The following is a 14,164-nucleotide window of genomic DNA, read 5'->3' on the forward strand; positions in this document are numbered from 1 at the left end:
GCGGCCGGGCGGCCCCCGTGTCCAGCGCAGGATGCAGACGCGGGGCGCGTGGGCCAGGCGCCCGCCTTGCACCCCGGCTCCGAAGGGGAGCCGCGCGTCGGGCCCCAGGCGCAGCCTGCCAGGCGCTCCCCTACCAGCTAGGGTTTGTCCGTTTCGAACGGAAATGGCCGTGGTCGCAATAATGGTCGTTAATAGTCATCATTGGCCCAAACTCGCAGTCGGCGCGATCCCCCGTTCCCAGCCCCGGGTCCAGTTCGGACGGGTCCCCGCTGGGTCTTGGGCCCGGTGGGTCCGGGAGCTAGCCTGGCAGGCGCGAGGTCTGGAGGCCGCCCTGGGGCCGGGGCGGGAGACGAGCGGCCCCTAGAGCCCTGCGGCGGGGCGCTGGGGGCCAGGGTGGCCGGGAGACGGCGGGCGGCTGCGGGGAAGGGCAGGGGGTGGAGGAGGAACGGAGGAGCCGGGGGCGCGGCGCTGGGAGCTGGAGGTGGGCATGGAGGCGGGATGCGGCCGGGCCCCGCCCCCGGGGAGCTGGGCAAGTTTGCGCTCGGCTGGCGCGCGCAGAGGCCGAGGGAGCCGGTCCGGGGACGCGCGACTGGGATCCGGAGCTGAACGTGGTGGCAGGACGAGCCCAAGCGAAACCTCCAGGCCTGGGGGCGAGCCCCTGAGCCCCAAGACTATCCCGGTGGGCCAACCCAGCTTGCGTCTGAGCGGAGGGCGCTCCAGGATGCCGGGGGCCCAGGCGCCCTACCCTGACGGAGGTGAGCCGGCGCGGCCGGGGTCGCGGACTCCGGGGCGGGTGGGGGCCGCTGGGTCCACTTTTCTCATGAAATCCCCGCCGATTCCGGGCGCAACAGGGACCTGGGCGGACGTGCACTCCACGACAGCACCCCCTCCCCCAAACCATCCATCCGGCGACCGAGCCGCGGCAGGGGGAGGGGGCGCTTCCTATACACTACATTTGGAGCCTTTAAACTCAGCCGCTTCTCCACAACCCGAATGAAGGAGAAGCGGCTTTTCTTGGAGAAATTCCACCGGTCGTTTAACTTGGACAATTAAAGCGTTAGGTGCGCTCCCAGAAAGAGGACCGGGGGACTCTGAAAGTGTGTGGCTGTGGTCCTTCTGGTAAAATCATTTTCTAAAGTTATGTTCGCCCCAAAATTCCTTTTTTCTTTTTGGTTCTCAAACAAGGCAATCAGGGCTGTCAGTTTAGGGCCTGAGGGTCAAGTCCGGGTGCGGTCGGGAGGCGCCCACAGAAGTCCGTGCGCTGCACATGGGCAGATAAGCCAGGGAAGGGGCTGGAGGGCTCTGCTGCCGGAGCCTGGCCGGCTTCCCACTGTTCGCCACCAGCCTCTGAAAGCTCCCTCTCTCCCGCCCTGACTCTCCCTCTCTCCCTTCCCGACACCGGACACTACCAATGACATATTCTTTGTGGTGTTTTTATATTTAGATGTAAAAGAGGGACTTCTTGCTAGACTTTTTTTTTCAGAAGAACACGATTTGCTTTGGAGATAAAGGAGGGACAGCATCATGACAGGGGCTCTTTTGGGAGATTATTTAAAAAAATGCAGAGTCCACCCTGCAGGCAGTGCCCTCCCAGCTGGAGCTCTGGGCGCTTCCAGAACCGGGAATTTCTGGACATCAGGGGCTGAGACCTTTCCCTCAGTCACATGTTCATACTTCACCTTTCCAGCATTCCTTTCTTCGCTGGTGAGCATCTTGCAGGCATGAGGAAGAAAAATGTAGCTCCTAGAAATGCAGGGGCAGGATTCGGTTCTGCGGGGCTGCGCCTGACAAGGTGGCCGTGCCTGTGGCGGGGGTGGTGCAGGAGGTGGTGGCTGGGGTGTGTGGTGATCCAGTTGTGGGAGTGCCTGGATCTGTGCAATTTCTCACCTAATGGATGCAGAGCTCGATGCCAGTAGGAATAGTTTTTGTTGTCATAGAGGAGCCACACATTGTATGTTCTCGTCAGCAGATGTTCACACTGGGCCTGCTAGTCCGGCCGCTCTTGTCACTGGGCACGGGGACAAGATCTAAAATGCAAAGTCAGCCCTTAAGAGCCTCCTCTGAGATATAGGCCCAACGATTTCTCATCCAGTTTTCATTTTTGAAAAGGCCCTTCTTCTTTAATGTTTGTGAATTTCCTTAAGTGCACGACACTCCTAATTTTATACTCAGTGGATAGATGAAACTCCCGTTTTCCTGTAGATCGGGGGTGGGGAACCTTTTTTCTGCCCAGGGCCATTTGGATATTTATAACATCATTTGTGGGCCATACCAAATTACCACCTTAAAAATTAGCATGCTATAGTTTGTCAAACATTAATTAACTCAACCCTAATGCCTTGGCAGGGCCAAATCAAATGACCCCGCGGGCCTTACACAGCCTGTGGGTGGGACGTCCCCCACGCCTGCTGCGGAAGGAGCTTTACATATTGACTAATGGCTTTCTTTCTCAAAATGCGGAATTTATTTTCCTTTCTCTGGGAATTATGACACACTTTTTTAAAAAAAATATGTATTTTATTGATTTTTTACAGAGAGGAAAGGAGTGGGATAGAGAGTTAGAAACATCGATGAGAGAGAAGCATCGGCCAGCTGCCTTCTGCACACCAAGGTACATGCCCTCGACCAGAATCGAACCTGGGACCTTTCAGTCCCCAGGCCGATGCTCCATCCACTGAGCCAAACCACTGAGCCAAACCGGCCAGGGCTATGACACACTTTTGATTCCATTGTATTTCTTCCATCCCCTAAAGATGATTCAGTATCTGCAGTGTATGCATATATTTTTATTACAAAAAATTTGAGAATTTGAGCATGTCATAATCTTGAAAAGTTAGGGGTGCCATCTTGTGGAACCCCATTTTGTCTGCCAGGACTTAGGACATGACCTGAGTGCTGACACAGCTGACGAGGCACCTTGGGCCTGGGCGCCACGAGCCAGGACCTCACCTTTGCACTGGGCCTGCAGGAGCCCATTGCCTCGCACTCGGCTCCCTAACCCTTTCGCCAGTTTTAGAGTTATTTCCTATTATTTCTTTGCCACATATTTTCTGCTCAAGTAATTAATTGCCTTAAGAGGTTTTCCATAAGCTTTTGGAGATAATACTGTGTGGAATCCTATCTAGTGTCAATTAATAGTACATTTCAGTTATTACTGTTACAGTTACTGGACATAAAGTTGCCTCTTTTGTTTGTTTTTTGTTTTATTCCAATTTTGAGGAATTGAAGCTTTGTCTGTGAGAGACCAGACATCAGGCCAGTGGGGTCAAATCAGTGACAAGATTGCTTGGTGGAGAGTGTGGCACCTGGTGGTGCATCTGGCGTCCCATCGGCACGGTGAGCTGGAGTGGGAGTCCTGGGCAGCTGATGGGGCTCTTTGGCCCTGATGCTGCTGCTCCGTTTCCTGGAGGCAGAGTTTTCCATCTACTCCAGTTAGGCCGGCATTCCAGGACTCGCTAGCACAGTAGCTAGAGGTGATTTGGCTCGGAAGCATGCTAGGGATGCTCTTATCACCATGGAGGTGAAGGACACGTGGAAAGGTGGTCACCTCCAGAAAAGCTTATGATTAATGTGGTGATCTGGGCACAGACATCCAGCCCAGTCTGGCCTCTTCCAAGTCTCCGCCTCCTCCCCACCCCCCAGCCTCAGTTTCCCCCTGTGAGCATTCAGAAGGCAGATGGGAGACCAGACGTGGTCCCTGCGAGGTGCAATGTGCATTGCACAGGCCATGTCACCGAGTGAGAGCACGGTTTTGGGAAAGGATGGGAGGGACCCCACCCTGAGGACTTCTTAGGCAGAACACCTCTTGTTTGCATATACCTTTAGTTGCTTTGAGGAGCTCAGGTCCACACCCCTATTGGTCCTGTGACGATCTTGGTAGGAATTCAGTCCTGTGCCTTACTTAGAGCAAGCAGGGGAGAGAAAGTTTGGAAAGCTTAGTTGAGAAACAAAGAGAGTAAGACCTCTTGCATCAAAAGCATTTGTCCCCTGAGGGACAGGCCTAGGTGCCCAGGGGAATGAGCATTCACCGGGAAACCCTCACCTGGATCCTGGACAGCAGTGGTTTTCTCACCGGAAGCTCCCTGTTGGCCGGGAGCACAGTGCAGCCTGCGAGGCCCTGTGCACAAAGCCTCTGCTGTGAGCTACTTCTGAAAGCAGAGGGGGGCCGCCTGAGAAATCCAGAGCGAGGGGAATACTCACCAGCAAAGGGATTTTCTGGGGCCATGAACGGCCAACTCATTCTTTCCTTTTGAAAGAAAAAAGTCTTGTTTTCCAAGGAATTTTGCTTGTTAGCAAACGTGTGGTGTTTTCATTTCGTTTGGAGGATGAGCTAGTTCAGTGGTTGGCAAACCGCGGCTCGCGAGCCACATGCGGCTCTTTGGCCCCTTGAGTGTGGCTCTTCCACAAACTACCACATGTGGGCGCGCACGTACAGTGCAATTGAAACTTAGTGGCCCATGCACAGAGGTCGGTATTTTGTGGAAGAGCCACACTCAAGGGGCCAAAGAGCCGCATGTGGCTCTCAGGCCACAGTTTGCTGAGCCGCAGTTTGCTGACCACTGAGCTAGTTGATTCCCTGGGAGACACGCCTATTGGAAGCACTGCACCCTGCGAGACCTCTCGTCTGACCGGGAGAAACTCCTCACTGTCCTGTTGTGCTTTCCTTTTCCGCCGTGAGAAGAAGAGACCCCAGACCTTGTGGATGCATTTTCCTAAACTTTTTTCTCTTTCTTCTTCTTATAGTTTGTTTATTTTTCAAATTGACCCTTAGAGAAAGTGACTCATTAGCGTAGAAACCACATCTGGAACCCATTGGCCGCCCGTGCTCTCTTCTCCGCTCCCCTGTGGATGTGCCCCTTGGGAATGCAGGGAAGGGGAGCACCCCTGGCTTGACAGGTCTAACCTGGGTGACCAGCAGCAATTTATTTCTTCTCTGTGAAAAGTGTTGGTATTGAAACGCCTGGAGGTGGCCCGGAAGATCCCAGCCGACGAGTTCGCAGTGAGACCCTTGGGAACCGCCTCTGTGAGTAGGTGAGGGACTCAGGCCTGGGCAGTGTGCCTCCTCCAGGTGAGGAGGAGCCTGAGGGACCCAGGCTCTCCAGTGGGCGTCACCAGGCCTGCTCCAGGCCGCAGCGCCATGGGAACATAGATTCCTTGGAAGACCTCTGCTGACGAGCCGTGTCCCTATACAACATGCCCAGCTTTCTAAGGATGTACGGGACCAGCCAGCACACAGTTCTCAGCGCTGGGCTTTGCGTGTTCAGGTGGAATTTAAGCAGCGATCAAACTCGTACATTGTCTCTGCCAGCCCCAGACACTAATTTTTAAAATAAGACAAAATGTGAAATGTGTAACTCTTGCCCTCTGGGGGCTCTCCCCTGCTCCGCACACACACTCACTGCCGGGCACTGGCCGAGCCCAGGAAGTCTCTCCAGGGACCCCCGGCGTCAGAGCCCACACTCGGCACCAACACCACATGCTCACGCGTCAGTGGTACCGCGGCATCCAGGCACGTGCTCACACAGGACGTGGGCATGCAGAGCACAGAAGACCACCCATGTCCACAGGCAACAAACAGTGCGTCTGTCCGATCAGCATCCACCCCCATGGCTGGCAGGAGCACCCCTCCCCCAGCACGGCTGCTTCCTGCTCAGCTCCTTCATGTGAAGGCCAGCCATAGGCTGAACTAAGGGATGAGAAGCCCACACAGTGTCCCATTTGGGAGGGGCTTGGGGCCCCGAGGGGCCAGCCTCGGGGGCGCTGGGTTGGGACTCATTTCTGGGGTGAGGTAGCTGGCCTCCCACAAGCTGCCGTTGAGCAGGCACAGCAATGTTCAGATGCATGTAAAATCAGGCTGGCCCTTAGCCGGCACTCAACTCTCAGGCTGGGTCTACTCTCTAATGTTGATAATCCAAAGAAAATATGCTTCTAAATTCCAAGGACAACTGGATGTCTTCCAGTTACACAAAATGTGGAGACCCACATTTAACCAAAAAGTGTTCTTGATAAAATATGCCCCTCACCCTGGCCTGTGGGCTCAGCTGGTTGTCCCAGGCACCGGGTTGCCAGTTGATTCCTGGTCAGGGCACATGCGGTGTGGGCTCAATCCCCGGCCTGGGGCAAGTAGAAGGCAGCCGATGGATTTTAGGCTCTCACATCGATGTTTCTCCCTCTCCTTTCCCCTTCCTCTCTCTCTGAAAACCAGTCAACAGTTTCTCTCCCCTGCCCTGATGCTGGGCCTTTCCCATGAACAAGGACCTCTATTGGTGGTGTCCTTGGCGGCACCTTCCTCTGTGCGGGCTGCGTGAGCGCTCACTCAGGGGCATCCTTGGGGCCGAGTTCTCCTGGTCGTGGGGTCCAGCGAGGGGGCGTGGGACGCCACGTTCACCGCTCACAGATAAAGAGAAGCCGTGACGAGGGTGCACACATTGTTGGGCGCCCCTGAACATGCCAGGTGCTGTGGGGGACGCTGTGAGGATGCCAGTGAGGATCAGGTCAGGCCCTGCAGGCAGAGGGCTCGGAGCCTGCCAGCTGCTACCATTTCTACTTTTAAAAACACAGCTTGGGATTTGTTTTAAAAAGTGGTGCACAGCCTCAGAAAAAAGTCAGCACGGGCTGGGCTGATTCTAGAAAATGCCGCAGAGCAGGGAGCATTTGACTCAGGCTTGAAGGACTGACAAGATTTAAGTGAAAATGAGGGAGGGACAGGAAAGGAGGTGACACCAGGTGACTTGCCCTGTTAACTCTGGAAGAAGCAATACAGGTCTGTTGTCCGATGGGGGCGGGGTTCCTGGGCTTGGGGCACTGGGCAGCCTTGCCTTCTGCCCAAGGCAGCAAGGCCCCTGGCCTGAGTGGGCCACGGCGAGGGAGGCAGCCTGGGCTGCTGGGCAACGGAGGAGGCTCGCCCGGGCCCCCCTGCAGGCCCCACTGCTAGTCCAGCCACAGAACTGCCCACGATTCCCTTTTGAAGTTAGGAGAGGTTTCCGCCACACTTGGCCTTCAAGCTGACCTCCAAGTCCTCCGTGGCCTTAGCTGTCATGGAGGGGCCAGGGGCAGTTCCAGGCTGAGCGCAGGCAGCAGCTCAGGTGCCGGGACCTGCGGGGTTCCCAGAACAAGCAGCACAGTGAGGCTCCTGGACACTGGGAGAAACCCAGGAAGACACAGTGGGGCCCTTCTGCCGAGGTTCAGAGGACAAGGTCCCCCAGGCCAACGAAGGGTGGGCGGGAGGGCCTGACCTATTTGCAGGGCCCTGGGACCAGCACCTGAGGGCGGGAAAGCAGGGTCCCGTGGGCAGGGCGCCCTGCTGGGGTCTCCTCTGCCTCCCCCTCACAGCAGCTGCCCACGCTGATCCCTGTGTCCTTCCAGGCACCAAGGCCTGTCTGGGCCTGGGATGAGCTCAGTGGGTAGGTGAGGCCTTCAGAGCCCATCACACCCCAAAATGCAGAGCCCCACATCATTGGAGGGCAGTCCATTTGCCCTCAATCCAAATCTAAGGTTGTGAATTAAATGTTAAAAAGTACAAAAAAACTTCACCAAATACACACGGTGGGCTGTTTTAGATTAACGCCATCTGATCTTAGTTATGCATTTATTATTCAAATAACTTAAAGGTAAAGTCAGTGAGCCCACTGAAAGCCCTTTCTTCCTTGGTAGCTGGGTCCCCCTGGACATCCCAGGAGGCCGCAGGCCGGGTGGGGAGTGTCCAGGTCGGTGGGGGAGGCATTAAAATCCAGGGCCACCCAGGGCCTGGCTTGTCAGCTTGCCACCTTCACTGTCTCACTAGCCTCCCAAGTTGGTTGTGTCTTTCGGCTCACGTGCACTGATTTGATTTAGTTTGGGCGGGGGGGTGGGGTGGGTGGGGTAGTTAGTTAAAGCTGCTATTTTAAGTCAAACTCCAAGTCCGTGTGCTTGGCCTTGCTTTCTCTTTCTCCCTTTAAGCTTAGTGGAAGTTGACTCCGCTTTGACAGGTGTATATTCCTCCCTCCCCAGCTCCATGCTCAAAATCCAGGGCCACCAGCTCAAAATCCAGCTCAGCTGCTCACCAGCGAAGCAGCTTCGAGTTCTCACGCCGTCCTTCCCTAGGGGCAGCGTGGTCTGAGGTCAGGGCTCTGGGCCCTGCAGACCTAAGGGCCATCAGGATCTGGCTTCTGTCCTGGGCCCTGCTGGGCTCCAGGGAAGGCAGTCGGGCAGTGTGGGCCGTCCTGTGACGTCACTCTAAGACTCACCAGAGAGCTCTCAGAAGCCAGGTGGGCACCTTCCCTGGTCCATCCTGTTTTTTCGGCCTCAGGTACTCCTCAGTCTCTCCTGCCAACAGAATAACGGTGCGCCAGCTCCCGTGCAGCAGGTGAGGAATAACCGGTAGCGTTTCCAGAGGGAAGTTCTCTTTGGGTCTGTGAATGACCAGGGCTCCTCCCTGAACGCCCTTCCTGGCAACCAGACACCAAGCGCTCCCCAGCCCTCCTCCGTCACCGGGAACTTGGCCTGCCTGTGTTGAGAGGCCCTCTGTGAGCCCCTAGGCCCAGCCGTCCCAGTGCTTCAGCATTTTTGGTGCCTTCCTCCAGCTTTGCTGCCACCCTTGCACTGGGCCCCTCCTTTTTCTGTTCGCAGGAGCCCATTCCCAACACCCCAGCAGGCGTCTGGCCAGGATCACGCTGGAAGCCTGAGCTGGTCTTTGCTAGAAATGGACGTTCCTGAGGCGCCCTCTGGTGGACCTGACGGTCTGTAAATTCCAAGTGATGTCCAGAGTCCTCACGCCGCGGCCCAGCCCCTCCCCGGGAAACGGGACTCTGTACGAACATTACAACTACGTGGGCAAGCTGGCCGGCCGGCTGACGGACGCCCCCCAGGGCAGCACGCTCACCACCGTGCTGTTCTTGGTCATCTGCAGCTTCATCGTCCTGGAGAACCTGATGGTTCTGATTGCCATCTGGAAAAACAAGAAACTTCACAACCGCATGTACTTCTTCATCAGCAACCTGGCTCTCTGCGACCTGCTGGCCGGCATCGCCTACAAGGTCAACATCCTGATGTCAGGCAAGAGGACGCTGAGCCTGTCTCCCACGGTCTGGTTCCTGCGAGAAGGCAGCATGTTCGTGGCCCTCGGGGCATCCACCTGCAGCTTACTGGCCATCGCCATCGAGCGGCACCTGACCATGATCAAAATGAGGCCGTACAATGCCAACAAGAAGTACCGAGTCTTCCTTCTCATCGGGATGTGCTGGCTCATCGCGCTCTCGCTGGGAGCCCTGCCCATCCTGGGCTGGAACTGCCTGCAAAACCTCCCCGACTGCTCCACCATCCTGCCCCTCTATTCCAAGAAGTACATCGCGTTCTGCATCAGCATCTTCACCGCCATCCTGGTGGCCATCGTGATCCTGTACGCGCGCATCTACTGCCTGGTGAAGTCCAGCAGCCGCAGGGTGGCCAACCCCCAGCACTCGGAGCGGTCCATGGCCCTGCTCCGCACCGTGGTGATCGTGGTGAGTGTGTTCATCGCCTGTTGGTCCCCACTCTTCATCCTCTTCCTCGCCGACGTGGCCTGCAAAGTGAAGGAGTGTGCCGTCCTGTTCAAGGACAAGTGGTTCATTGTGCTGGCAGTGCTCAACTCCGCCATGAACCCCGTCATCTACACGCTGGCCAGCAAGGAGATGCGGCGGGCCTTTTTCCGGCTGGTCTGCAACTGCCTGGTCAGGGCCCAGGGCACCCGCTCCTTGCCCATCCAGCTCACTCTCGACCCGAGCAAGAGCAAGTCCAGTGGCAGCAACAGCAGCCCCTCCCCGAAGAGCAAGGAAGACATCACCCAAACGGCCCCCTCACCCTGCATAACGGACAGAAACAGAACCCTGCAGAACGGGCTCCTCTGCAAGTGAGGGCGGGGCTCACGGGGCAGGTCCTCGCATCCCCACGGGAGGAGCAGCACCCAGCCCTGCGGCACCTGCTTATTTTTAAAAAATATGTTTTTATTGATTTCAGAGAGGAAGGGGGAGGGAGCGAGACAGAAACATCAATGATGAGAGAGAATCGCTGCCTGAGAATCATTGATCAGCTGCCTCCTGCGAACCCCCACTAGGGATCGAGCCTGCAGCCCAGGCATGTGCCCTGACCGGGAATGGACCGTGACCTCCTGGGTCATACGTTGACGCAACCACTTATGCATAGCAGCCTCGCCAGGGCTTTACCGGAGCTGAGACTCGGGAAATCTGTTTTGCCAGCAGCCTGCTGGGTGAGGCTGTCTCTCCAGGCTGGGACTCAAGGGCTCGCCAACCCATTTCAGTGTAGACAGTGCTCTTTGTCCGTTTCTGGTCAAAAGCCTCCCAAGGGTACCAAGCTTCACGGGCTTCATGGGGCCACTGTGGCATGCGCAGAAGCTGCCGCACTCAGTGCAGTTCACAGGTCACACGGACATGTTCTGACCGCGCTGCTAGGACATGATTGGGAACAGGTGACACCAGTCCCAGCCTCAGACAGACGTGAAGTCTGGAGTTGAGCAGGTGTTGATGCCAAAATTCTCAGAAAGCCCTGTCCAAGGCTGTCCCAGAGCGTGGATCTGACTTCACACAGTCCTGACACGTGCCCAGAAGCAGGTCAGTGTTTGAAGGATCCTGGCAAGAACAGCCAAGTTCCCCGAGGACCTGCCTCATGTCCCTGCACAGTGTTAAGGACATCCGGAGCCAAATTAGCCAAATTACATGATTATTCATGGGTTTCCCCAAATCACAAAAAAGTCAACCAAGGTCCTTCAGGAGCCTGAGCCCCAGACCAACTAAGAAAGGCACCTACCCAGAGAAGCCAGGACAGACCCCGGGGCTGCCTCATCAAGTTGCCGGCAGCACCCACCTGCTGAATGGGAAATTTCTACTGAATTAGGACAGGTTATGAGGCATCGCTTTGATCCTGTGTTAAGTTTGGTTCTGTACCAGGAAAGCACCACGTCAGAACCCCGTGTTGTCACAGCTGAGGAGCTGGGCCAGCCGCCCTGTCACCACTTCCGAGAGCTGCACTGACAGTCACTGTTCCAGCAGCTGCATTGTCAGGGGGCAGACGTGAGCTGAGGGCTGCGCCCTCTTCCAGGAAGTGTACCATCACAACCTTCCTTCCGGCGCAGGCCGGCTGTGTCACTGTCTGCCTTAAGGGGGGGGGGGGGGGGCGCCAGGCGCTTTCGTGCAGCTCGTCCCCAGGGGTTCTACGTGAGCACAGACCAGAGCCACGTCTGTAGAGCTCTCATAAGCACACGGTTGACGTGTTGAGTTCTTGAAAAATCAAAGCAAACAACCTTCAAAAGGATTCTTACTTGGGGAAACCTTCATGAAGTTTTAGTTTCGGTGTGAATGTTACCTGAGTAAAGACGGAAAGAGTAGTATTAACACGTTAACTTCTCTGCAGAGAAACTGACTCCTGTTTTTCTGACATGAGTTCCTCTCATTAAGGGACATTTCTGTGGTCCTGGGGCATCTCTAGGGAGTGACCAGAGACTGTCCTCATGTTATTACTGACGACATACATCCTGTTCGTAAGGAGAGGTTCCTCAGTGGCATTTTTTGTTACCTTCTTACATCACTGAAAAAGAACTTATTCCTTTACCCTGTAACATGAGAAAACCCAGGGCATTTCTTGCAAAGTTAAACATAAAGGTACGGGGTTCAGAAAACGCATCAGAGAGCCAAAACGGTGGGCATTCCCTTTCGCTGAGGTCACTGCGTGCCTGTCATAGTTCGAGTTGGTTTGGGGCCCAGGTCTCGGGTGCTAATAATAGTAACACTTTGAACCATAGCCACAACTTCCCTTTGAAATAACACAAGACGTTCAAACAACCTGAATGAAAAGTACTCACAAGAGTAATTGTGTTCATTTGATATGTGCAAAAAATAATCAACTGTAACATGCCATGTGCACTCCTAACTAGCCAGCCCAGAGGTCGGAGTGCTCAGCCACAGACAGCCTGCCCAGAGGTCTCCTTCAGTTAGTAATCCGCGTTATGGCCCATGTATGTGTGTTAAAAAATAAAACCAAAAGCCTTTGTGCAAACCGCTGTTGGGAGTCCATGTGGGGGTGCACGCCGGGGCGACGCCTGGAGGACTGCAAGACGGCAGCCTGGCCTCTCCCCTGGTCCCGGTGTGTCTTTGGGAATGAAACCACGCAGAACCCCGAAACCTTCCCACCTATACTTCCCTCTGGTGCTTCTTGGGCTCCGTGAAGCCGGGTGCAGTGGGCTGTCCCCATGTTGCTAGGCCAGGCTGTTTGAAGGTCAGTAGACTGCCCTTTGACAGAGAAGGCGGTGAGAGCGTGGCAGTCAAGGTGGGGCCAAGAGACGGGATGTTTGGTTCTTTCCATTTGCAAAAGGAGAGAAGAGGTCGGAACTGGCCCTTTCCCGACTTTCTCCTTTACAAGCGGTAAGTTCGTGTGTGTGTGTGTGTGTGTGTGTGTGTGTGTGTGTGTGTTATGTTCTACAGAGAACAAGGCTGGCATTTGGCATGACTAGGATGGTGGCCACAGGCATGAAGAAATCCCTAACACAGCCAAGCACCCCGCCTTCTGCTGCCTTAGCTTCTGCACAGGACAGTGAGCTGACACAGGCCCCTCAGAAAGCGTCTGCCCAGCTGCCGTGCCCACCCACACCCTTGGCCACGGGCAGGTGTGGCTGTGCTCGTGCTGTAGAGACTGGAGAGTGACTGAGAGAGCCTGCTTCCGGTGGAAGGGTTTCAAACTCCCTTCCCCTCTGTTAGGCAACACAAGATCCACCATCCAAATGCGAGACTTTTCATGATGTTCTTTATTGCTCACGGAGTTACAACGACAGTCATTTAAACAATGGACGAAATAGAAAACAAGGTGCATTTTATAGAAAACTACCTTATCAAGTCCATGCTTTAAATGGTCTCTCAGAGGGCAAAACCTCAACCCAGTGCTTGAGTGCTAAGTCAGATATCAAAGGGTTTGCCCAGAGTCGGAAATGCACTATTCTGAAAATGAAGGCACGTTTTCTGATAACCAGTGGGAAGTGCAGCATTGCCTGCGTGGGTGACAGCCTCCCTCCTGGGCCAGTGGTGACCCTCGGGAGCCAAGCAGCCCCTGCACTGGCCACCCCAGAGGCACAGGGACGTGCCAGGTGAGCCAATGGCTTGCAGCTGGGGCCACGGCATCTCCTGACGGAGGAATGTGGGTTCTCAGAGGGTGAGGAGGGCATTGAAGCCAATTTCCTTCCCTGTCGCATTGCCAGAGCTCCCAGCTGTCAGCCAAATGACTGTGACGTTACCCTGTCATGGAGCGGAGAGGAGAGAACTTGCATCAGGCTGTATTCCCACTCTGCGGGCCACAGCAGGAAGTGGTGAGTGGGCAATAAACCCAGACACAGAACTTCACAGGAAAGCTTTCCTGTTTCACAAAAGTTAATGGAAAACCAAACACAACATTTTAAAATAATATTTTTCAATATGTATAATTTGTCATCCAAATGCTTTTTAGAAAAGGAAATCTTATTGTTACACATTAAAGTTATGTAGAGTTCTTGCCTAATCCTTGGCTTTAAAGATGAACTGTTTAATTCTTGCTTAAATCTGAATACAAAGAACATTCACATAATTTACAATATTTATTCTAGAACAAGTCATAGTCAAAGGAACAGAGAACATTCCATGTGCAATCAACACATAGTGGTCACAGGCAATTCTGTTTTAAGGATGGGTTTCCCCATTATTTTTGGCTTTGTTAATTGTCACTTAACTGAACCACCAAACCTCAGGACCACGGCGGGCCCTCCCACGTGCACACTTTTCTACCTACAGCGTCTCGAGGTGACTCGGCCAAACGGGAACTTTGAGATTTCAATTCCCACGTGAGGGAGCCCTGTGTTTAGGGGCCTCGGGGGCTCACTTATTTGGGGCCCTGTGAACGCGGGAAGGAAGAGAGAAGTGAGGAAGCTGCCTCACCTGCACCCCGCACCCCTACTAGCAGCAGCTTGTGCCTGCACAGGGTCCCGCCTCCTCCTGGGCCTTCCTGCCTCGTCTGTCTGCGTGTCTCCTGCCCTTCAGTTGCCAAAGCCTTCAGGCCCACCCAGGAGCTCCGGCCGCCACAGTCCTCTTGCTCTTGGCACAGCCCCATCCAGCTTATCACACCCACACCCCGTGGTCCTCCTGGGTTTCCTCACAGGCAGGCAGCTCCCCCATCC

At 55.0% G+C, this 14,164-nt stretch overlaps 1 protein-coding gene across 2 annotated transcripts; it reads left to right on the forward strand.

Moving 5' to 3' along the window:
• Positions 1 to 494: 494 nt before the first annotated feature.
• S1PR3 (sphingosine-1-phosphate receptor 3) lies at positions 495 to 12,024 on the forward strand. Of its 2 annotated transcripts, XM_036302400.1 has the most exons (3): positions 495 to 755; positions 7,990 to 8,344; positions 8,608 to 12,024. In XM_036302400.1, the coding sequence occupies exon 3, from the start codon at positions 8,736 to 8,738 to the stop codon at positions 9,867 to 9,869; it is 1,134 nt and encodes a 377-aa protein (XP_036158293.1). In that variant the 5' UTR covers positions 495 to 755; positions 7,990 to 8,344; positions 8,608 to 8,735; the 3' UTR covers positions 9,870 to 12,024. The 2 variants fall into 2 exon arrangements, with proteins under 2 accessions (XP_036158293.1, XP_036158292.1); XM_036302399.1 differs by lacking the exon at positions 7,990 to 8,344.
• The last annotated feature ends 2,140 nt before the right edge of the window (positions 12,025 to 14,164 follow it).

Source organism: Myotis myotis, unplaced genomic scaffold (assembly GCF_014108235.1).
Source record: "Myotis myotis isolate mMyoMyo1 unplaced genomic scaffold, mMyoMyo1.p scaffold_m19_p_31, whole genome shotgun sequence".
NCBI lineage: Eukaryota > Metazoa > Chordata > Mammalia > Chiroptera > Vespertilionidae > Myotis > Myotis myotis.

Bases quoted from the DNA above. Each gene is read 5' to 3' on its own strand.
- S1PR3 (XM_036302400.1), top strand. From the start codon at position 8,736: ATGTCCAGAGTCCTCACGCCGCGGCCCAGCCCCTCCCCGGGAAACGGG.